Raw genomic sequence first — 25,945 nt, forward strand, 5'->3', positions numbered from 1 at the left:
CTCTCAGTATATCACAGCACAATCCAATAGCAAAAATGACCACGAAGCTGTCAACACCGGCTCAAACTGTTTCAAATACACATATTAAGGTAGGATTTATTTCCGCTGTTGTGGTAAACTGTCTCAGATAGGTGTGCCTGTTTCTAATGAACAGGTAGCTTTACTGACAACTGTATATTTCGTAATATTTGATGTCATTCATTTCGATATGATCACTACTGCAAGTAGTAAGACACTAATAATCACGTAGTTATCAGTGACGTCATTCTACGTAGGAAAAAAAAACACCACTCGGCATTTTGTCTCACCCAAATACGAAGCATCGCACATGGTGTGGCTGCTCCACCCTGGCGTCAGCTGGCACCCACCCAACGGGAGTGGAGAGGAGGGTGGAGGAGTCACATCATGCGCGCTCAGAAAACTTTCTTACCTCAGGGAAACACGTGCAGCTGTTCCAAACAGAGCGATGCCAGCTCGCTGTCTGCTGCACCTAGGAAATGTGCCACCTGTAAACAACTGTTATGAGCCTTCTGGCATTCACGCTGCGCCCTGGCATCACACAGTGTTTGGTGTCATCACGCAGGCCACTTGTTCCAAATCAGATTTTCGCAACAGTGTATTGATTCACCTGGTGTAACACCTGGGAAGACGGTAACAATACCAGACAGCACACCCTGTGACAGCACCACAATGCAGTTCGAGATTAATTGGATGAAGTCGTATAAAGACGTAAAGGCATTTTGTGTATAATTCCTGTAAAGTTACGGCTCAAGAGTCATCCTGAGTCACCGTAGGCTTTCTTTTCTTCCAGCCTCAGAAAAAGTCATTAAGTCAGGCTTTATTTACAGAACCTAAAGCACGTCGTTGTGGCTCATTTTGCAGAAGCCTCGCAGTGAGTGGCCAGTGTGAGAGACAGAGGTCAGACAGCGTGTCACCAATGGAGCAAGCACAGACATAACGGACTTATCTGTTCATACTTTTATTGTGTGGTCTGTGCACACAATGAAGCCAGAGATAATTCACTTTCATTTTAGCTTGGGAGTGACAGCAGGGTATTTCACTCAGTCTGTTTTACATTTACTCGTAAGACTGTAAGCCTCGAGCCCTTTCATTATGTCCACGCCCATGACTCACACAGCCTTCCTGACATTTCTCTCACCTTTCCTGTCGCAGCCCCACATAGTCTCACTTCCCAAGTGCACTTTTAAACATGGTCTGCCCCCATTACTGCAGATCTGAGCGGGACATGTTTTAAAGGACGCTGGCCTGTTGCTGCTGGCCCTGCCAGCCCTCACTTTTTATCAGCAGTTTATAGAGATAGTCAGCGCTTCCCTGTGGGAACAGAGCCTCCCCCACACCAGGCTCCACTCAGCACACATTCCTGCGGTGTTGACTGAGGAGCCCAATTCTGTTCCTCTTACCAGAATGCTTGAGTGGAGCTGCAAGAGGACAGAGGAGGGGCATGCAGGGGTCAGTTTCCTGTGAAGACCTGGGAGAGGTTTCTCAGACCAGATACTCTTAAAAAAACAAGTGGACAAACAGTCATTATCAAAAGGATATTGCCAAAATCTTTCTAACACATACACACTTTAACTTTTCCCCCGTCGCTCACACACCTGCTCGCCATGAATGCAAACCAATATAACACACATGGAAGACATTGCAGTGCATTTAGGGGCATTTGCATCTCATGTGGCGCAACAACTCTACTAAATTATATGGTGTGTAGCTTTGTTTTGATGCTTTGCAACGGCCCACAGTTGATTTGGCTGCAAGAATATTCAAGCAATGGTTCCCCCTGCTGGAGGAAAAGTGCATATGTGTTTGCAAAGTTTAAGGGAGTCAGCAACAGGACGTAAAGCCCCGAGGTGCCTCTCCTGCTGAATCCGACCAGGCAGGCTCCCACAGGCTGGGTGGGGCGGGCTGTCAAGGTGTGTCAGCCTATTGATTCAGCGTCGACAGCGGCAGATAGCAGAATAAAGTCGACCTGTCTCCGTAGAAGGCGCAAGTGTGGGAGTAGACGAGCTTCAGCGCTTTTTCACGCTCCTCAATCAGCCTGTGGTCGATTCACCGTCGGTGGTGATCAACTTCCTCCAGCCGACCAGAACGACGTCTGGTCACAAAGTGTGTGAAAAATGGCGAATGTTTTAATAATCAGCATCTACCTGTTGTCGGTGAGTGCCTCCGCTTTTATTCCAGTCCCCTGAAAAAGTCTTGTTAAAGATTTCTCCCGCTAACGTTTGTCGATACTGAAGAGGAGCGTTGTTATAATGTAATTAAAGGTTCACTTTTCATGAGTGTTACCTGTGTGTTGTGTGAGACGCTCGTGTGAAACTCGACCCTCTGCTTCAGGTCCTGTCCCGGGTGGATTCCTGTTTCCAAGCGAACACTTTGTCCGTGAATGTGCCGCAAACTATTCCGGCTGGACGCCAGGTCATTAAAGGTATTTCCCTCTTTATTCCTGTCCTCTTTTTCTTTTCCCACTCCTCTCCATGATTTCCATTTTTTGTTTGTTTGCTTGTTTAATTTTTTTGTAACCTCACTTCACCTGTGCCTCTCCGCTGAAGTTATCGGCTGTAAATCAGTTCGCTTGGTCGTGTCGGACCCGCTCTTCGAGGTCAGGAGGACCGGAGAAGTGGCGCCTCTGACGCCGGTGCAGGTGGGGGCGGACGGGCGGACATTTTCTGTGCGGGCTGTGGGAGAAAGCGGCGTGGAAGGTGAGATGGAAGTCCACCTCGTCCACCGTGCAACGCAGGGAAGACAGGTAAGCTGGTGCCTGGTTTTGTCCGGAAATAAATGGGAATGTAAATGCACCTCTGTGTGAAACACTCCTGACCCGCCTGCATGTCACAGCACACAGGCCAAGAAGTCCTGAAGCGCACCAAGAGACGCTGGAGCCCCCCAGACTTCCACATACTAGAGAATGATTCAGGACCTTATCCAAAAGACATCGAAACGGTAATCTCAGGCTCGAAACTTTAGCATTGCGGTGTGTTTAAGGTCTTTGCGTGCTCATTTTCCTCCTGCCTTTCTTTTCATGTCTCTTTCCAGATTATCTTATTCTCACGCTCAGACACACCCATTCATGATATGACTTTTGGCTATTTTTAAGCAGTGATTAAACCCTTTGGTGTGTTTACACCTGCATTTAGAGAATTTTCTATAACCATTTTAAAATATTGTAAGTTTACTTTGAAAGATGGTTTATGAATGAATGAATGAATCTGTGCTGAACTGTGTTTACTCGTATATATGTGATGCGTTCTCTTTATTCTGATCCTTATTTTCATCAAATGGGTTTATCTCCATTGAATTTTACATTAATTGTCTCCCTGTTTTATGTAGTATTATTATTACGTGTAAATGTTTGAAGTATTCGGTTTCTTTTGTAGATTGTATCAGACTCAGAAGCCTTGTACAAAGTGTACTACACCCTGAGTGGACCAGGCTATGATCAGTATCCGGTGGGATTGTTCTCTCTCAACCGGGACACTGGGATGTTGACTGTGCATGGGCCTGTTGATCGTGAGGAGTTCCCAGTATTTCAGGTGAGGGTGAAATAGGGCTGCATCGATTAATCTGACGATTGTTTCTCGCAGAAGCGGTATATTGTTTGATCAATAAGATGCCATAAAGCAGTAGAAAAGTTCAGTAACCCTAGTGGTTACTATTTGAATAACCTTTAGAGTACTAGTCTGACATTGAAGATAGATGAAACCACATGATATGCTTTGCCCTCCTCCTGTATTTTTGAGTGTGTTAACCTAAAACTGCCTTTTTTTCCCCCCTCACAGTTAACGACAAGTGTATTCGACGTTAATACAAATCAGCCGACGGACCAACCTCTGCCGTTCAAAGTCATCATAGACGACGTGAACGACAACGCGCCGACGTTCACGGGGTCGCTGCAGTTCTCTGTGCCCGAGCAGTCCAATCCAGGTGAGGACGGTGAAATATACGCCAGAAATCCTGCGGTGTTTGGCCTCCTGTGTGGGCGATGATAAAGTCTGTGATCTCGTTCATGCCATAGGTACAGTGGTGGGGAAGGTGAACGCTACAGACAGAGACGAGGAAGGAACCCTCCACGTCAAGATCAAGTACAGTCTCCTGACTGGATCAGACCTGTTTGCCATCAACCCAGAAACGGGTGTCCTCACCACAGTAGGCGCAAGTAGCTCGCTGGACAGAGAGGTGGGCACCGGCACCATTGCATTAATAATTTACTCTGAAGTCCCAATGAAAATGAGCTTAACACTTACCTTTTTCTTCTCTCATTTATTTCCTTTAGGTAAAAGACAAGTACATGATCGTCGTACAAATCAAGGATATAGATGGTGCAAATAATGGTCTTTTCAACACCGGAACAGCAACCATTTCTCTGACTGACATCAACGACAACCCCCCGACTTTCACAAAAACAGCTGTAGGTGACCCGCACCGACACATCTGTGTTTTTATGCGAAGCCTTTGTGATCACTGCTCAGGCTGTAAAAGCAGTGTGTGAGTTCGACCTGGTTAAAGTTTTCTCTCTTTTGTTTATTTAAGTACAAAGTCTCCGTCACCGAGAATGAAAAGGACAAACTTCTCCTTCGAATCCCTGTCGAGGATAAGGATTTGGTAAACACGCCGAACTGGGTTTCCAAATTCGTCATCGCCAAGGGGAACGAAAACGGGAATTTCAGAATCGAAACGGACCCCAAAACAAACGAGGGGCTTCTGTATGTCACAAAGGTAATATTTCATTGGATTATGATGAAATTATTAGTAGTACACCTTTTTAACACGACAGACTTACATATTATGAAAAATCAAGGCCGACAGCGCTGACAACAGGTTTGTTTCTCCAGCCCATAGATTATGAGAAGACCAAGAACGTAAAGCTTGAGATTGTGGCGCGTAATGAAGCTGACCTGAAAGGCACGCAGGCCCAGTATGTGTCCATCCCTGTGGATGTCGCTGTCACCAATGTCGACGAGGGTCCACAGTTCACAGCTCAGACCGTCCGCTTCACTGTCAAAGAGAACGTACCAAATGGCACCCTGATAGGAGCTTACACAGCAGTAGATCCAGAGACCGACAGCAGCGAAGGCATCAAGTGAGCCATCTTCCTTTGATATTTGTCTTCAAGAAACAAACTCTCATGTGGTGCAGTATGGCAGACACAACCGAAGCCGGTCCCTAAGACCCCAATTCAAGTCACTGTTGCTTCTCTTAAACACTGGAGGGCAGACTTTCACTGCTGAATGAAAGAATGTGCTGCTAACACACAAGTACTTTTCCTCCTCTGTCTCTCAGTTATTACAAGGTCACAGACCCAGCCTCCTGGATTAATGTCGACAGGAATACCGGAGAGCTGAAGGTTGCCAACACAATTGACAGAGAGTCAGAGTTTGTCCAGGATGGAATTTACAACATCACCGTGAAGGCTGTTGATGCGAGTAAGTTGTTTGTAAATGCTGTACGTTCCCCTTTCCATGACTTCTTCTTCATATTGCTCAGGTAATAACATTTGGTCAAGTACATCTCCTGTGCTTCAGTTCTGCTGAACCTTACTCAACCACTTGAGTGATAAAGCAATCACAGGCTTTGACACTGTGCTGCTGCGCTAATGCTCAATATCTGTTACCTGTTTTAAAAACTCACTGTCTCTGTCCCATTTGGCAAATGTCCATCACGCTGTCACCAAGAAAACTGGTTTTAGAGGCTTCTAGTCTTCGTATCAAATCACCACACACAGCACGTTTGTCACGGTCACGTCTCTGTGGTATTGTTAGGTTATTAAATTCCCCTGCTCCACCCTCACCAGTATCTGCCCGAACAAAACAGCCAGCTATGTTCTGGCTCTGTCTCACCTGTTGACATGATGTGATGTGACATGTCGTGTGCAATGACTCATAGTTATCCGGTAATGTGGCGCCTCTGATGATTTGTTATGCACAAGCATCTGGGAGGTTGTCCTTGGAAACTGTTTGGAAAAGTGCAGGAACTTTGAAAAAAACCTGGTACTTCTGCACAGTTAAACATTAGACAACACTAATATTATTAGTATTCTGCTTTTTGTCCAGTTGGATTCCAGCGGTGGCTGCGTGTCTCCAACTGGTGTGATCCATTTTCCAGTAATTCTAGAGTGTTGTAAAGTTCAAAATTTATTGGAAAAACATTCACAGCGTGCTTTTATCTCACGGAATATTCTGCCTCCTTTCATATTTGTGACTGTTCGGCCTTTCGAAAGCATTTTCTCTGGTTGCTGCACACAAAGGGACGCACGCGCCCACTTCTGTTTACGGGGCGGTCTAGCTGCAATGAATCTAAGCCCGTGATTATTATTTCATCATTATTTTATGCCTTTATTGCATTAGCCTAATGCCTACATGCGTTTATGTTGATGACACAAGTGTAATTAAAAAGTAAAAACGACTAATTTAATGAGATGATCCAGTCACTTTATTCAAATTGAGGATTTTGTTCAAGGATTTTTACTTAAGCTTCCTTAAAAAGCTTCCTTGAAAACCTCAATAGAAACTTCAAATGGTATTCGGTGCTGCCCTACTTGGCATAACGATAACGATCTGTCTGTCACCAGCTAACTTCAGCCAATCAGATCAGCGATCCTCATGACGCAGTAAGACTCTTGGCGCAGCCAGCCGAGAGAGTTCTGGTGTAACTGATGCTGTTGCAGCATCGACGCTAACCTCTTCATGAGCCGCTGTTGTTGTTCTTGGACCAACAGTTGCTTCCCTCGCTGTCATCACACCTAAACCACACCTGTAGTTCCCTCTAGAAAGCCGATTGCTCCAAAACAACTGCGATCCAGGCACAGACACATCACTTGAAACCTCTTATCCCAGATACATGTCAGCATTTTCCAGTTAACTGATGTCAGAACGCAACTATGTCTGCCTTGTTTTTCCTCACTGCTGACATGCCCTCATTTGCCTTACACCAGTACTAATGAAATACAAATGTATTTCAGGCTCCAAGACAGGCACGGGAACAGTCCTCATTATGGTGGAGGATGTGAACGACAACGTGCCAACGGTCCCCACCAGCGAGCTGGTGCTGTGTGAGAAGGAGGGAGAGCTCGGCTCTGTGCTGGTCGTGGCTGAAGACAACGACGAGGCTCCCTTTTCTGCCCCCTTCAGCTTTAGTTTGCCACGTGATCACGATGGCAAATGGTCTGTGACAAGATATAATGGTAGGTGGTTGTATTTTTTTTAAATGCAAAAACTGCTAGAATGTTGATGGGGAATATGTTTGGATAAATACTTTTTTTCTATATCAGTTACTCACACCATGTAGCCTGGATTGGTGACTATAGTTGACTGAAGACGCATTTAACGACAGCAAAACATTACTGAGACTGTAAAAGCTCTGTTTGAAATGTTCAAACTACTCACACAGCACAATTCAATGCTTTTTTGTGTGTTTGTGTGTGTGAAAGCTATAAAAACAAACCCCTGTTGCAAAATCCAAGAGAAACATTCCTGGCCAGCGAGCGAGCCAGAGGCAGACATAAGATTGTTTACAGCTCGACTGATAATGATTTTCTGAGGCTGAAACCAACTGTGGTGGAAGAAGAATCCAGATCATTTATTCAAGTAATAATAGCAAAACCACACTGTCAAAATCGTAGATCAAAATCCTGCATTCAAACTCTGACGTCAGTGAAAAGAGCAGAAGTGTTGCAGGCAAAGTGAGGTTTGACTTTCAAAAGTAAAAGCACTTGCAGAATGATGCCTGTCAGTTATATATGCGACATTACTGGATCATTTGATCAGTTAAATGCTGTAGCACTTTGGGATGAAACATAAACTTGTGCTCCCTGGTGGAAAAACTATGCAATGCTGACACTGTTTCTAAAGAGCTGCAAACATATCTTCTATGCTGCACGTTACTTTTGCTGTGACATATGTGCTCATAGAATCAGTTAGAAGCTGATATTGGAGTTGATTTTTGACACAGATTTTGCTGCAGGGGCAAGATTTTTGCATACTGTGCCTTTTGATTTTTGTATGAAGCATTTGTTAAAAGCGTCAAAATGAAATCTCTGTCCTGAGAAATTCACAAATTCACACGTTTCTAGCTGTTTTGCTGTGAACTGCACATCTCTTCATACTCTTTCCACATGTGTTTCCTCCTCAGACACAGCAGCTACGTTGAAGCAGATCAAAGTGCTTCCTACGGGGATACACAATGTTCCCATCGAAGTTACAGATCTGCAGGGCTTTGGTAGAAAACAGACGGTGAAAGTGAGGATCTGCCAGTGCAGGAACGGAGCCTGCTTGGCCAAGCAGAGCTCTGTGTCATTGGGGGCACTGGCTTTACTGGCTATGCTGTTGCCTCTGGCCCTCCTCCTACTGCTCTGTGAGTCCCCCACTGCTATACTCTTGCCAGCAGAATTGTGTAGGCTACACTGTGTAGATAATGAAACAGGAATTTTGTGCTCATGCATGTGTGAAAGCGCGAGAGGAGTGGTAGAAAGTTAGAGGTTCTGTCACTGAATTATGCATTGTTTATCTGGTACTGAGCAATGATACGTGGTCGTATTATAAAGTGTCATGTCATTATGCTCATCTTGTGACGCCTACCGCACATGAAGCGCTGTTTGTTATAAAATGCACTTCTTGCCGCTCATTTCTAACATGCTTGCTGTGTTATTGCAGGCCTACTGCTCGCCTTTTTCTGTGTGACAAAGAGAGAGAAGGTGGAAATTGATGCGGGAGATAGTGGTGGAATCCTGCTCAAATCAAACACTGAGGCCCCCGGGGAAGAAGTGGTAAGGACATAATGATGAAAGCATTGCTGGGCTTATAATAACCCTTGTAGAGAAACTTTGTTTTCATCTTTTTTTTTTTTTTTACCTCCAGTTTTGCTTCATTTATTTAATTAATGTCTGATTTTTTTGTTTTGTCGTCTTCCTCGACAGGATTCAAGTCTCATCACTCTTCCCATTTCTGGGACTGAACAAGCAGTGAAGGGCTCAGTGAAGGGTTCCATGATGAATCCAGGGTGGACGGGGAACAAGAGCGGCAGCACGATTGGAGTCCAAAGCGCACATGAGAATGGGATATACAAGTCCGGCGTTGTCACCAGCGATATGCAAGAGTACTATTCTGGCCAGTATGAAAGCCAGTATGGCGCTCAACAGTTCAATGGTCAACTTGTTGGTAGCGGCATGGACTTTGACAACAGGTACCTTGCCCAGGACTCCGCTCTTCTTCACAACTGGCAAACAAATGGCCGCTATCTACAGCAGGTAATGTTGTTTTAAAGTTAAAAGTATGAGAAGATTTTTGAATGTATATAGAAGAACCAAAATGTGTCCAAGTGGAGGGAAAGTGTGGCAGAGTGAAAGATGTCCAGATGTGTACACCTTTCATTCTCGGAGGTTTAATAACTTCTTTGTTATCTGTAAAAACTTGGGTAACTCTCATGTGCAATATAATCTCGTCCTCTAAGCCGTGATGGTATCCTCTGTAAACTTTAATATTTCTCAGCTTCTTGGTGGGAAATATTATGTCTCTAACTTTGTTGAGTTGTTTGTTCGCTGTGTAATATCAGACTGCCAGTCATATCCTGAGCAGCCTCGTGCTATCGGTAGTATCTCGCCTCCTGCAGCTCAGACGTACTCCGCCCTGAGTAATAACCCGCTTCCTCTCCCTTCCATTTTGTCTCGCAGAAGCTGGCCTTCATGGGAACAGAGGAGGACGGGCGCTACGCCGACGACATCATCCACGCCTACGGGTTTGAGGGGGCGGGCTCTGTCGCAGGCTCCATCGGATGCTGCAGTGACTATGGCGACAACAATGACCTCAGCTTCCTAAACACACTGGGACCAAAGTTCAAAAATCTGGCACACGTCTGCAGAAAGACATGAACAATGAAACTGTAAAAGAATGCTGTTTACTTTTCACTGTCCAGGATGTATAGAGGCCTGGGATCTGAACGCTTGGCATGCCCCTGAACATGAATGAGAGAAAATACAAGCAGGTGGCCACAGTGTGTGCACACAGCTCTGCTTTTGCTTTTTGTTGTTAGTTTTTTTTTTCTTTGCTGCATTTTGGTAAAAAGTCTTTTGCACTGAAAACTATGCAAATGCATTTAGTTGTACATACTTTATGTTGTGTATTGCATGTTGTTTGCATTCAGAGTCTTGGTTTTCCATTTATCCACCCATCAGCGAGACCCATTCATCCTTTTGGAGGGTGGCGGGGGGGAGGGTTGGTTTTGCAGGTTCATAATGGTAGTTGTATTGAAATGTGCAGTAAAGGGCTGTGGGGCTTTCTATCAATTAGTAACAACTTCGGGTGCTTTGATCATTGTTGGTAATTTTCTACTATTCACAGGAAATGACAGTTTTGTGTGGCTCAATTTAAAATGTTTGTTTAGTTTTTATATATTTTTAAAGAAAAATAAAACAAAATCTCTAAATAAGAATACTAATACTGCCTTTTTCAGTATTTCAGGTGTAAATACTTAATTTCAAATTACATGTTGATAATTATTTATCGCTTTTTAACAATAATGTTGAGCGTCTTCCACAAGTTTTTCAACTCATCTGTGCAAACAAAGCACAGCGCAGCTCTTGACCGTTGACTGGGTGTAGTTTCAGCCCTCTGTGTGACAGAGGTTGATACAACATTCTTAAAGTAATCCTGTCAAAGTCAGCACAAGGGTGTGAAAGGGAGGAGTGAGTTGTTACCACCACCGCCTGCAACCGTCTGAATACAACGACAGTGACCAGACAAAAGAAGAGCTTAGCAGATCAGCGAAATGACCCTGTGCTTGCTCATGAAAGGGAATCTGACTTCTCACGTGTGTATATTAAAGTTGTTCGAGTTGTAAATTTGCCTGGTTGTTCAAAGATGTTTGTCTTGATGAACATGTGCTAAAGTAAGCAGATGTAGTTTTATACAAGTCTGAGCTTAATTTAATGGAAATAAGATTTCTGAAATAAATGTGTTGTTGAACAGATTCTACGCGTTGTGAAGCTGAGTGTAACTCATCACACCACATCAACAAAAGCTTTGCTTACAGCTCAGATCTCATACTACAGTGTGATTTTTATACACATTAAAAAACTTCTCATACTCTTTTGACTTTGGCAGAGCGATAAAACAGAACATTGGTGCAGAGAACAGTTGCTCACTGTGCTCAGTGTGTGCTGTGGTGAATGATTTACTGGGTGTGGCACTTTGAGCTTGCACAATAGGAAGGACACAGTGTTACATCTCCTGGTGTAGCTAATGTTTACCTGCAGCGTTTTTCAGATCAAGTTGGTGCACATTACCACAAAGTACCACTGTGCCTTTCCTGTAATTATCCAATTTTCTCCATGCCAACAGTTGCCCCAAAGTTTAGCGACAGCACAATTTTTGAACCTGTTTATTTTCTGAACAGTAAAGCACTTCAGTAGCCGTCATCACTGGAACAGATTTCCCAGTGAATTCCACTGCAGGGTCCAATCAGCGTCACTTTACATTAATTATTGCTAAGATATTTACAATGGAGAGATTCTGTAGATAACAAGCTTAGCTACATTATGCACAGACCTCCATAAATAAATAAACCAGTATAACAAATATATTGAAACCCAAATTGAAATCCGCCATGAGTTGGTGATCTCATTACCCTCAGGCCCACTATGGATTATTAATTTATAGATAATATAAAAAAAGCACTGGTGCCCATAAACAATTCCCCATTTTTTGTTTAGATGACATGCGGATCATGCGTCAGTGTGATGAATTACAAATGTGGAAGCTGGAAATATAATTACAGGATCTAGAAAGGACCATCTGTCATGTGATTGTGCTGATGAGTATCAAAGATGACAGCAGAGAGCAGGGAAAAAAGGGGGAAATTAAATCTTGGAATGAAATTGGTCTCTCGCTACGATCAAACGGCGCAATCTTGTTAAAAATACAACAACATTATCTGCACAGATTACAATAACGCTATCACAATTACGGGAGGATGTGAACGAGATGTGAACATCAAAGGTTTTTGCTCGAAATCCCACTGGGGCCAATTAGGACAATCTTGAAAAGTCACTTAACTCAAAATAATGAAAATAAGCAGTTAACCCAAATATCTAAAGAAGGCACTCCAAGCACACAGCCCCTCCATTACCCCTATTTTACCAACAAAGTCCTTTTTTCTTTTTTAATTACTATTCTCTGCAGAAATAAAATCTTTTATTAATTATGGGTATTCTAGAAATGTGCAGTGAAAAGATGCACATTTCATGATTCCAATTCTTTGGGAAAACAGTTTTTCTGAATAATTTCATGCACCGCATTACCACGGGCCAGATATTTAGCATGTTGTGGTTATGAGGGTTCAAGCTCTCTGTTGTGCTGTCAGGGAGCTCTGACTAACAAACTGGTCACAGTGATGACACAGCATTGAGACCTAGGAGTGAAAAACGCTTGAGCAGCAAAAATCTCTTGACTCACAGTTCATTTATAGACGCTTACAATCCAACGGGTGTGAAATGTATCATGGAAATCCAAACTGAGGGCCGGGGAGGAAAAGGCTTTGACGGAAGCAGATCTCATATGATAATATGCTTTGTTTGGCCTCGCTCTGTCATCCGACATTTTCATTCAAAAACCAAGTTGCATCGTGCAAAAGAAGCATTCCTGTGAAGGCGCACTGCGCAAAACAGCACACTCAGCTGTCCTAACATATGGCGTGTGCTCGCCATGGGAGCTGAATGACAAAAATACCTTAGCAGCAATTAAAACGACAACATACGAGAGTTTTAGATAACTTCTTTAAGGATAATCAAGTGCATCCTTATGCAAAGTAATGGCACTGATAAGCCACATAATTCAATAGACCACTTTGTGTGTCCACCCTTATCAGAGCTGCTTGAGCCATCACTTCCAGTCACTTCTGTAAAGATGCAATTAATTCTACTGCAGTGGCGTGAAATTAATTTATTGCTTGTAATTAGTTTTCGGCATACTGTGAAAACAATCTCTCCAGATAGGGCGTTTTCACCCTCCACCGGAGAGTCTGAGGACACTTGGCTCCATCTGAGTTCAATATGGAGTGTTGTCTTCAGCTGCCAAGAACGTGGAGCGCAGAAACTTCTTAACCCCCTGTTGACTCTGGCCCCGGGATTTATAGTTTTCAAACTGCATGTGTGAGATATTTTAGTTGCTATGAATGCACATGACAAAGTAATTTCTTCAGAGTGTCTTGGGAAAGCACAAACCAGGTCATGTATATATGGAAGTGAGGCTGGTTTGTGAATAATTTAATCAGTGAATGCGAGTGTATCTGCATGCAACAGGCCCCGTTCAAATTACTGTGATGTATTCATGAAAGCAACAGCAATTATGCATTGTTTAAAATGATTCTCATGTTACTAATCATGTATGATTCATCTGCGTTTTCCTCATGAAAGGATTCTAAAAATACAAGATGTCATTACCGCCAGTGACACTAGGTGTCACACTTACCTCTTATCTGAGTTGAACACAGGCTGTGGAGGTGCCTGGGCCTGGGTGGTGGTGGGGGGGGGGGGCGGATTTTAATGGAAGGCGGCTGATTTCAGTCAAGACACTTTCCCTGTCCGTCACATGTGTAACCAAACACCTGAAATCACTTCAATTAAGCTGTGAAGTCACGACAGCCTCGTTAAAGCGATGTGACAATCTGTGGCGGGAGCCTCGTCGTTCTTTGATGTGGCACATGCCAGGCTGTGCAGTTATCACATGCTCTCAAGTCACCTTAACTGATATTTGGTGTCACTGATCCAACAGGATCAAGGTTCTCACTGGACCTCCGTGCTCATGACTAAAATGAGACAGGAAGTGGCCACCACCTCTTTAGGATGGTGTTCTGATGTGGAGGGTGGAACTGCCAATAGTAATGGTAGTTTCCTTTTAAAAGGGACTTTTTACTTACACTTTCACCAAAATAAAATCCCAGTTCAAAGGAATATGTTGTGCTTCTGTTGCTGTTTTATTTACACTAACCAAACACTAGGTAACAAGGAGCAGAATTTAATTTCAAAGTTATTTTCCAGGAACATTACATGGGATTACAGATAGAATGTAATTAGGAGAAAAAGTGTGACAGATTTTACAAATTCATATGATATCTGTGGTTGTACTGTCATCATAACACCTACTCCTCACCATCTGGCAGAATGTATTGCACCTACACTACGTACACAGGAGCTTAAATTACTTTTGTTCGTTTGAGGTATTTTTTCTTCCTCGAGTTGCTGTCCACATCTTTCACACCCGATTGAAATGTGCAGCTTACAGATTAATTAGATAAATCTGTTTAGCAGCGGAAAGCCTCAGTGAGACATCTGGGTCTTAATTAGTGGAAAGGATTCAAGTGATAAACAAAAGAAAGAAAATGTGTGTAAACACTAAATTAACCCATTCAATTAAATCAATAATTATTAACTGTAGAAAACCCGCCTGTGATCTAAATATCAATTTGTCATTTATGTCCTGTTTTCCTGATAATTGCTTTGTGGGATGCAGATACAGTTTGGATTTTTGTGATTTCTCATCTGATTAACTGCTTTCTAAAATCAGGATTTTGTGGTTTTTAGTTTTTATGTACTGACATCTTAACATCATCTCATAGATCAGTGATATCTCCAAAAGGTTCATGAGTGGACTGACCCTAGCAAACAGTGTCTGTATAAATATGCCATTATTCCTCCTGGATTTAAATGATGAGGCTTTTTTATCAGTCAGTGGGCACAAGGACATGAGCAGTGCTGGTGTCATTACTCAGAAAAACCAACGTATTACACATTACTCATTACTTTTCTGTTAAAAAAAAAAAAGCAATGCATTACTATACTCACTTACATTCTGTGGAAAGTCATTCGTTACACTACCCATTATATTACATTTGCGTTATTCCACAGCATCACCTGAGATGCACTGTCATGTAATTGCCAGTTAAGCAGCTCTTTGATAAAGTGATTTCGCAAAGTTGCGTAAAACCAGCCCAGAGCGCGGAGAGAACAAGGCTCAAGTGCATGCAGAGGAGAAGTGAGCTGCCGCTGGCAGTAGACTAGAACTCCCTCAGAATGAAGCTATATCAATATATAAAACACTATAAAGGAGATTGTCCTTCCTAATACTGGCTAGTACAAATATTAATTCCCTCAAAACAACATATCAATACATGTTTGTCACTAAAGGAAAGTGGAGGAGTCAGCATAAGACCGCCCAGGCTGACGCTCCATGGGCACATCAGATGGCGTAGCTGTTGAATTTCATGGACAATAACTGCTTGATAAGTAACTGTAACGTGATTACTGAATTTAGGAGCACACAACGTGCACACAAATGAGAGGATAAACTTACTAAATTGTTGAAATTGCAGTTAATATTACTGCACTGACTCCTTTATCCCTTCAAACAGCTAATGGCAAAACATATATGAAGGCAGCAACATGGCACGATGAAAGCTTAACTTTCATTTTCATTCTAATGAGAATGTAATATTGGAGCACGCTGCTGCACTCGTCAAGCTTGTTTTTCACCATCTAGCGTCCACCGCAGTAACAGCCAGGCGAAGCAAAAGCCTCAGACTCATTACTGTATGGAATAAATGGCTGAGGTTGACCACTGCCGGGGCCATTCATCTCCATAGTCCCACCTCTGAACTGCATCAACAGGCTGTTTAGGAATGTGGTCAAGATTTGTTTGTCTCGACTGAACAGAAGTACTGAAGTGCAATAAACTCGAGGTCAGGGTGCAGCAGCAGACGAAGTACGCACAGAAATCACAAAGTACGGCTCCCGTTCATTAGTGATCATCCAGTTGAGGCTCACACTACAGATCAAACTCTGGGTTAGGTGGTTAGGCTTTTAACAATGTTCTGAGAGAAATTCACAGCTTGTCTTGGTCTAGCTGGCGTGAGGCTGAAATCACTTCTGCAACAACTGTATGGCAAAGCAGAGCGCTGCATAATCTGTTTAACGAACACACTCTTACAGTATAAAGCAAAAAAAAAAAAAAAACAGATGCAAGCAGAAAGATTACAGAGAATACCTGCAGTCTCAAAAGGGTGTTGTGTTGCCAGAGAGCCTTCAGAGAATAAAGAACATTTGTTACAAGAGTTTCTGTCTGACTAAGAGCCTCAGTGTGACGTTGCTCGTCAGAAGCGCCACATATTAGCACAGTGGTGGCCCCGTTACATTTATCTGACAGAGAGAGAAAAAAATGGGACCTGACAAAGTGTTTTCCTCTGTAGTTATCATAATCAAAGTGAGCCCCCTGCAAAATCTTACTGTCATGTTTCACCAGCTGCTACAATTTAACAGTCGAACTGCCAGGATTTAACAGCTGAACATGCAAGGATCAGCAGAGAGCAAGTTGCCTGAGTAGAAAGAAAAAGACGACGGGGTTAGACAGGCTGGTGGCGGGGAGGGGGTAAACAGGTAGATTAAGAGCCTAAAGAAGAGAGACAGTGCCTGACACACACACAAAGAGGTGAGACAATTTTCACGTGGGTGTTTGTGAGCTGATTTTGGGGAGTGATGTCAGGCATTAAGTCGGCACAAAGACGGAGGCTCATTCTGGCTCTCGGTGCAAAACCCCTGTAGTGAAGATCTATAAGGCTGATCAGACCACCTTCTGTGTGGGCTGCTGCTTTTGCCTCACTGCCAGTCTCTTGGCAGAGAGAGACTTCAGCAGACTACAAAACGCAGTCTCACGCAGGGGTTATGCCCTGATAACCACACAGTCTTAGCGAGGAATTTAATTGGCCCGCTGCACATTTGACTTCAGGGAATGTTTTGACACTGTAGGTGTCAAAACAAGATGAGCTAAAGGTTGAAACTGGAGATGCAAAGCGTGCAACCAAAGTCTCGGCCCCCTCAGTCCCCTGAGCTCAATGGCCATAACGAAAAATTTGCATATTGATGAGGATATTTGGAAAGTTTTTAAGTAAACATTCAAATTCAAAACGATAAACGAGGATTATTGGGCTATATGTAAACACCACCATTTTTGGGGAAACGCTAATTTCTGCTATATATTTATATATCTGCTATTTTCCTCCATATATTCTGCAAGTCACACGGTAAAGCCCAGCTGTATATAAGTCACCATGGATCTGTATCAGCAAGTGCTACAAAATTTGTAAAAAATGTACAGACTGAATGTATAAGAGGGCATTTAAGAACTGAACTTCATTATCTTTGAATAAATATATCCAGAGAGGAAGCCAAGAATCCAATACTGCACAGCAGCAAATCTCCTACTAAACCCTGTGACCACTTTGTTGTTTATTTATACCAAAGTCTGGGGAAGTTAAACCACACCGACACCCCTTACATGTCAATCCCTTTCATGTTCTAAGACTGAGCTCAAAAGACATTTTTTTTATATCCACCAACACTGATGCTAAGGGAATACATTTTATTGATTTGCTGTCAGGCTTGGATCAACATGGTCCTTCCAGGAGGCTCGGTGCACAACAACACTGGTGGTGGATGGCGAACAGAGCACAAATAGGCCAGCAAATGATGATGTGTACTGTGGAAAACACAGAGGTTGACTCCGTATCTCATGCAGCTGGCTCGAAACAAGTAGCATCACACAAATCTGCTGTGCTCTGTTGAGTTCACTTGGCTTGCAGTCCCAGACAATTGGCAGCCGAGTGATAGATATCACTGTAGACCTGATTTAACTGAGTTTGCAAATCAGATAATCAATACAAAAAATGAATCACAGTAGCACACTGTACTATAATAGATTTATCTTGTGTTCCATATTGAAGTGTAGCATCCGCCTACAAAATCCATTGGTTAGCATTTGGTAAACATCTCATACAATTTTAAAATGGAGATCAAGTATAACTCCCACACGAGGATTTAAACTATGTTAACTGAGTCTGAAAACACTGTTCAGATGTGAAAAAGTTGTGTCTCCACTCTTGTTTTCAGGCTGTTTTTATGAAGCTCTCCATTCACACTGAAATGTCAATACAGCAGGGAAACATTTAAATCTCTTCACCTTTTTCATCTCCTTGTCAGAGTTGTCATTGGAGGGTTTTGGAAAGCTTTCAGTTTTTAGGAGTCTTCAGGGGATGCATGCTCAGAGCCAAGAAGTAGTCTACGACATTAATGCACGTGAAACTGCACGTGGTCATTTCTACACTGAGAATGTATCGATCTTCTCATCTAAGTCTCCACCAGAAAGGGAATATGCATATTACCCCAAATGACCAACTAATCCTTTAAAAAACATGGGATGACCAGTGGTTTTTCTTGCATGTCCCCCTTCAGAAGCCAAAAAAGGGTCATGCTCTCCCACCTCACAAATTTTAGCAATCAGTAACAATGACAGAGAAAGCAACTAATAAAAAAGGATCCAAGTTGAATTTTAGAAATAAAGGTCCGCATGACAGCACTAGTAAACTCTTGTTTGGTCCTATATAACCTGGTCATCCATCCCCTATTGAAATGAATGAGAAGGCTGTGGGTTTGTCGCAGTGTTAGTTAGTCTGTCAGTCTGAACATGGCCTCAGTGTTTATGCACTGTCACAATGTTCCTGTAGTGTTTCATTTTTAACATCTGCTCACAACACACACCTCATTCAGCAAGCAGGCAACCTTGACCTATTTGCTTCACGCGCACGATCGCCTGTTCCCCCGCTTTCCGTGTGTGAAAGTCAGCCTAAATGAGGATGAAGCTCCTATGTTTCCCATGTTCTTTTACCCACCAAAACGCCTCTTCTTCTTCTTCTGCTCTCATCGATTGCCACCCCAACATCCCAGGAATCACTCCATCTCTTGTGAGTGGCAGGCAAAGGAATCACTGAGGAGGATAAATCAATGCAAGTACATTTGGCAGTCATTCCTTTCGTCTAACCTTTCATCCTCTCCACCAAGGGGTCAAATCAAAGCCCCATCATCAGCAATTCCAAGGATGTGGAATGAATTGTTGCATGTGCTTTTTTAAATTCCACGCATTTGTGTGACATATGTCACCATTCAGGACCATCCGCATGCAGTGTTTTTACAGAATTTGAGGAAGTCTTCCAGCACTTCCAGCTGTCTAGCGCTGGGATTCTTTCTGCAACTGTGGCAAAACTGAAATGCCATTAAAATATTTAACTTAACATTAACATACCATGTCATCTCATCAAATGTGATGCATTTCCTGTCACACAATGAATTGCCTCGTTTAAACTATTCCTTATTTCTATCTGAAACAAATTTAAATTCAGTCTTGGCTCTGACTGATTTAATATGTGCATAGTGATTAACTGGTATTGACTGGAGGAGCCCCTCCATACATCCTGCAAAAATGTCTCAAAGCATGACCAACACCAGGGGAACTTGACCTTTCAGGGGTCAGTGTCCAGCACAATGAATCCCTTTAAGATCAAATGAATGTATTACCAGGTGCCTCTGATTAATTACTAACAGCACCTACAGCAAATTGCTGCCACAGATGACAACTCCTGTGATAACATTTCTTATCAGTGACCTCCATAACTGACATAAATGACATGGCCCCGATTTATACCTTCTTTCATGAAAGGTAAGTAAAGCTTTATTTACATGCCACTTTTTAAAGCACTCCTCACACATGAAAAGATAAAAATGAATAAATAAGTAAGGTAAAAATGAGAGACAGACCAGACAACAAACCCAAAGATGCAGCAAATCTGATAGATGGTGGGAGATGATTCCAGAGGGTTGGGGCTAAAACAGCTAATGCACCATCGCCTTTTGTTTTGCAGTTGGAGCAGAGGACGGATAAAGGGCAGAGATTAGAGAATTGGAGTGGTCAAGAAGTAGAATACGGGATGAGGAGATCAGAAATGTGACTGGGGGCAAGGTCATGCAGAGCCTTGAAGTAATCAATAGGATCTTGCAGTTTATTCTGATTTTTACGGGAATGGAGGGTAGTCAGCTAGTTCTAGTTAACAGTCTGTATTCTGAACTAACTGTAAACGGTTTAGAGCAGGTCGGCTGAGACACGTGTAGAGGGAATTATAATAAACAAGGCGGGAGAAAATCAAAGTGTGAATCAATAGTTCAAGATCTGTAGGAGACAACATGCTTCTGGTTTTTGCAATATTTCTTATCTGAAGAAAACACATGTTGGTCAAAAGTCACATACTGATCAAAGACGATACCAAGATTCTTAGCGGTAGATTTGATATTAGAGTTCAGAGGAAAAGTTATCAAGGCCAATTGAAATAGTTTCTTTTTGTCAGAATTTAGGTGGAGGAAATTAAGAGACACCCATCCATTCCATGGCAGCTAAGCAATCATGATCACAGTTGATTCAGGTTATGAGGTTTAGCAGAAAAATAGATCTGTGTATCATCAGCATAACAGCGACAGAACTTTTTCCATCCCCGACTCCAACTGCAGAACAAAAGGCGATGGCGCCGTTGCTGTTTTAGCCCCAACCCTCTGGAATCATCTCCCCCCACCTATCAGATTTGCTGAATCTGTTTCAAGCAGCATCTAAAAACAGATTTTTATAGGCAAGCCTTTTTATAGATCTCCATTCTGGGCTTTGTTTTTTGTTGTTTTTGTTGTCTGGCGTCTCTCTGTGTCTGTGCTGTGTTTTATATTGTGCTGTATTTTTACTTTATTTACTCACTCATTTTTATCTTTTCGTGTGTGAGAATAACTTTTGCAACTGCGTATTTGAAAAAGTGCTGTATAAAGCTTTACTTACGTACTTGCCGACATCCATAAAACAAAATCACTTTGAGGCTAATTTAAAGTGCAAAAACTATGGCTGTGTACACGTTAACTGCAATGTAACTGAAACTAAACGTGGCTCACATTGTACATTATGTACATAGAATCTAGCAGAAAAATTTATAAACTCAAAATATCTACAAAACCATTTTGAAAAGTTACCAGAAAAGCTTGTTTATTGTCAACATTAGATTGGAAACTGCCTCTAATGGGGGTTATATGGAGGAAAACATTACATGCCATTAACATTACAACATACATACCCGTTGCAAAACCTTTTTCCATTAATAGTTTGGAGACTAATGGCCGACATTATTCTTGGCAGAAAATAGGTGAGGCCTTGCTTGTTGTTTTCAGCCCTCCGATAGCACACAAGCGTGTTTTAAAAATCATACTGATAATTAACAGATGATTCATAGATACCCGAATACAATAATCCAGAGTATTTAATTAGAAGAGCACATCTCATTTTCTACATAATCACACTTGAAAATGTCGGTCATCTAAAAACACAGCATAACCTTAATTATTCATCTGAATATTTATTTTAGAACATGCCATTATCAAACCAAGCAAAGAGACTCTAATGTGATCTCATATACAATTCCATGAAATAGTAAATGGAATATTAAGGCAGCATGAAAGCCTACATGTATCCCTTTAGAGCTTTACACGTGATATTTGTGTCTCTGTGGATTCAGACAGCTAATGCATTGGAAAGTCCCTGGGCGACAGCAGCATAGGCACACACTGACTCAGTCCATAGGCAGCAAGTAGCCATAACAATAGAGAATAGGGCAGATGAAGGTTGCATGTAATTACACCTACCCTCAGGCTTAATTAGGTCACCCTTAAGTGAGTGTTGTGTGATAGTGTGCCCGTGTGTTTGTCCGTGAGTGGAGGCATGTGTGAATGCTATCCCCAAACAGACCAGAGGTTTGTGAGTCACAAGATCAGGATGAATGTACGGGAGGCTTTTAAAAAAGGGCCTCTTTGCCCAGCTGAGAGCAAATCTGGCAAAACATACTTATGCAATGAGGGTGTTTTCATGACTCAAATCCAGTTTTTCATCTGTTTTGGGGATGTGATGTTTACATGGAACATAGCAGTTATTAATACGTGCAGGTGTCCACGTTTGTGATTGTTTGTTGTCTGTGCAGGTGAGTCTTTGACCGATGGACGTCACAGTCAGGCTCTATTATTTTGCAAATTCAAAAACACATCTGACAATTCAAAACAAATACAGCAACAGAAACATACTGCAAATGAAAAAAAAAATGTGCTGCAGAAATCCTAAACAGATACATTAAAAGCAAACAGGCTGCAAATACAGAAACAAAGTCTAAAACACACAGACAAATGCATCAGAAAAATGCTGCACATCTAGTCAATGCAATAGAGGTTCTCCAGGCCTCTAGGGGGAGCTTGATTTTCCACCATAGATAATGAGAGACCACATGAGAGAGTGTTTGGTTTTTTTTGAAGTAAAGATGTGACATGACATGAAAAGGTACGTGCTCTTGTTTACATTTGGCTTAGTCTTTCTTCCCGCTTCAAAACAAAAATTCTCCTTGCCTGGTGACTCTTGGGTCAAAAATCAAGCTGTTCACTTAGAGCTCCCCCTTGAGATGAGGAGGACTTCTGTTGTGTTCACTGCATGTGGAATTTTTCTGCTGCATTTGTTTGCAATGTGTTTGGTGCTAATTTATTTGTTTGGGCTTTCTGCAGCACGTTTCTGCAGTACATGTGTTCATTTGTCGTGCATTTATGTAGTATTTGTATTGGACTTTTCAGAGTGTTTTTGAATTGGCGTCATTTCTGAAGCTGCAACACGGGGCATCTGGTTGGACACTGAATTGGGGACACTAATCTTGGTTGCCCAGCTTGAAACTGTGGTGATTGTACAGATCGTCTGTGCTGCTGTTCTTCTGTCTTTTGCAGCAACGTGAGTGTCGCTGCACCATGTGGCGAAATTCTCTATCAGTCCTCTGTGAAAATAGTCTCAAAGACAGCACTTTCTCACCAGAATTGAACACGTCAACATAGTGATTATGTCCATTTAGCCAAAAAGGACACTTAATACCTTTTATTAAATTCCTTCAAAGTCCTCACGACACATGAGTCTGGACGGATATGGACGTAAACACAACTTGGCTGGATGGTGGAGGCATATACAACCGTCAGCCAGTGCTCCAGGCTATTCATAAAAAGTATTCTGGAAAATTATTAATCAATATTATTTCCAACATGATGTTTTTAGACAGGCCTGGTCGTGTTTGAGGGCTTAAAGTTACTTCACAACCAACTGCTTGGGATTCAATGGTATTGACTCTTTTCAGATACTGTCATCACAGAAGAATGGTTCGAGCAACTCATTTATTCACACTGAAATTATTCCAAGGTGACATTACTGCCTGCATTCCACATGTTATGCTGTTTTTTCTTCCGTTGCTTCCATTTTTCATTGTGATTTTAAACTGTCAACCTTTTGTCCTGCGCTCTCTCTCTCTCTCCCTCATGCCGTGTCCTTGATATAAGTACCCACTGCTTCTGTCTGAGAACACCATTATTACCATGCATGGCTGTTTGCTGAGAGAAAAAAAAGAGAGAAAAGCTAATGATGTTGGCTTGAGCTCAGAGCTAATTAAAATTCTATAAATATGGTGGAGGTAGGTGCTGTGATGGATGTAGTGTGTCAGAAGTCCGGTGAGCAGGGATGTGCGTAGAGATGTCTGGACGATCAATACTAGCATAGTGAATGCATGACACTGCATATGCATTTAATGAACCAAGAGTTTTATCTGTTAATTACGCACCACGACACACACCTTAGCATTCCTCACACTGTGCTACACCTTCCTGGCTGTCCAGATAATGGCCAGCTATTTCACACAACAAATCTGCAAACGGCGGGCACATTCCTCTATTTTTACCCACTCACTTTATCTCTCCCTCTCCTGCCTGCGCTTTCATTTGTTGCAGGTAATTCTCCATGCAACACACTCCACGCTATATCTGTAAATGTAATGCATTTCTTCTTTTGTCCCTTGACCACCTAGTTTAGAGCAGCATTCATTCAGCAAACGCTGTATCTCTGAAAAAGCCAGCAGTTCCTCAATGTGCTGGGAAAATTGCAGATGCAGGCAGAGGGGCTACATGTTAATTAGCCTAACAGGTGATGTTAGTAAATCATGAAATAAAACTTTCATGTTTAAACCCACATAGAATAATCTTCAGCAACCAAAGAAAAACTCAATTTTAACATCCCAACTCTGTTGGGAACGCTTATGTAAAACTGAAACAAAGTGATATATTAATGCCTCTCTTTGCCTGTCTAAGCTACAATCACAATGAGATGATTGCTGGTAGTGGACTAGTAAAATATCTATCTACCAATGCTTATATTACACCAGAGTAATTCTTCTTTTCAGAAGAACTTTGTGCCATTTCAGCTTATGGCTTTAAAAATCCTGTGGAGGAAGCTGTGGTATAATCCCTTATTACAGGAGAAATCCTTCTGTGATGGTGAATTATTTTGAGGGTTAAGCTTTGAATATTATCTCACACAGTCATTTGTTGTGGGATGAAGAGGTAATATTGTATGCAGACAGTTATGTAATTTACTGTGAAATATGAATAACAAACAGAGATGAATAGTACTGTACATAATACGAAACATTAGCCTTTCCTCTACTTTACTTAAAAAGCCACTTATGGGTCTAACACCAAGTGTTTAATGTTATCTTTTCAGTGACAAAGTTACAATTGATGCAAAGATCTGACAAAATGCAACCTTGTCTAGTCACTTTATGTTTACAGCGCTGTCCAAAAGTAGTAGAAACATTGTTGCGATTACATAAAAATGATGTTGAAATAATGAATTTAATCTTAAATTTAAGAATTTTTACATCCACGTCCAAGACATTTTATCCCATTTTTTCTACCCACTATAATAAAAAGGGGTCCTACAATGGCTGCCCACTAAGGACGTGACCACCTCTGACCTGCCTTAAAGCTGCCGGAAGGCAACACATTAACCTCACAATTACGGTTTCCTTTAAAATCCAGCGTACTGAGCAGCATGCACAATGAAAAGCACAAGACTGTCTTCATCATTGAGGACTGCACTTTAAGTTATTCATGACATACTGTGCTCGCACCCACACACGCAGGGTACTGGATAAGTTCAGCTTTCTTAAGCTGGAAGAGGAGAGCACAGGGACGTTGGGACAGTGACTCAGCTGCTGTGAAAGCCTTGGCTGTAGTCAAAGAGCAGGGGCTGGTAAAAAGTTACTATTCTTGCTGCAATTCTTTCAACACATCTGCCTTGTCTCTCTGGCTTACATTATCAGAGGAATATCTTGACAGCTGCCAGAATACCCTCATGTATTATATGAAAGCTTTTTTTTCAGTTTTACATCAGCACATAGTGGGCTGCAACAGAATCCTAATAAGACGAGATAAAGACATTTTTCATTTATCATTGAATCTTAGTTGGTATGCTGGGACTGGCCCTCCATCATCATGAATAGTGATAAGCAGATGAGATGAATGAATGAATGTTTAATATCCCTGCTTTCACTGTTTTTGAGAAACACATACAACATTGTGTGAATGTGATTAATCTAATGTATTAAATGGTGGAGAGTGCGTATTTCAATGAAACCAGCAGATTTTTGGGCCAAATATATATTTTCTATTTCATTCTCCCTCTCACTCTGGTCGTGTTTTATATCGTAAACATTTGTCCAAAACAACACAGTTCTCTGAGAGTTTCCAAATCAACTCTGCCTGTCTCTTTCTTCCTGTTTCTCTCTCACTCAATCACACACACACATGTGCACACACACAGAAAGTAGTGACCTCTGGACCATTAGGTCGGCCTCTTGAAGCTGCCTCTACAGCTCTCATCAACTCTCTTCCCGAAAGTACAGTTTCTGTTTATTTTTAACTCCAGCAGCTGAATCTTGTCTTTTTCTTTCACTCTTGGTTGAAACTCAGACTTCTGTGTATGTTCAGATGGGCTCAGATGGAGGAGGCAAAGATAACATTCCTCAGCTGAACACAATCCTCCCCCAAAAGGGAAAGCAGCCTTGTGTTTGTGTGCTGCACGGGTGGTGCTGCAGATAGTTACTCACAATAAAAGCACGAGATCCTATGTGACTATGAGTTATTTCGACACAGTACGGGCACTGTTTTCTGCTCAACTGCTGACTCATG

The 25,945-nt window shown here is 42.1% G+C and overlaps 1 protein-coding gene across 1 annotated transcript; it reads left to right on the forward strand.

Moving 5' to 3' along the window:
• The first annotated feature begins 1,857 nt into the window (after positions 1–1,857).
• Positions 1,858–10,973, forward strand: dsc2l (desmocollin 2 like). The gene is made up of 16 exons (XM_070975180.1): positions 1,858–2,174; positions 2,353–2,443; positions 2,568–2,764; positions 2,854–2,958; positions 3,393–3,548; positions 3,795–3,939; positions 4,031–4,191; positions 4,289–4,423; positions 4,546–4,731; positions 4,848–5,095; positions 5,296–5,438; positions 6,974–7,195; positions 8,143–8,364; positions 8,664–8,776; positions 8,927–9,256; positions 9,680–10,973. The coding sequence occupies exons 1-16, from the start codon at positions 2,136–2,138 to the stop codon at positions 9,875–9,877; spliced, it is 2,691 nt and encodes an 896-aa protein (XP_070831281.1). The 5' UTR covers positions 1,858–2,135; the 3' UTR covers positions 9,878–10,973.
• The last annotated feature ends 14,972 nt before the right edge of the window (positions 10,974–25,945 follow it).

Source organism: Chaetodon trifascialis, chromosome 11, assembly GCF_039877785.1.
Source record: "Chaetodon trifascialis isolate fChaTrf1 chromosome 11, fChaTrf1.hap1, whole genome shotgun sequence".
Taxonomy (NCBI): domain Eukaryota; kingdom Metazoa; phylum Chordata; class Actinopteri; order Chaetodontiformes; family Chaetodontidae; genus Chaetodon; species Chaetodon trifascialis.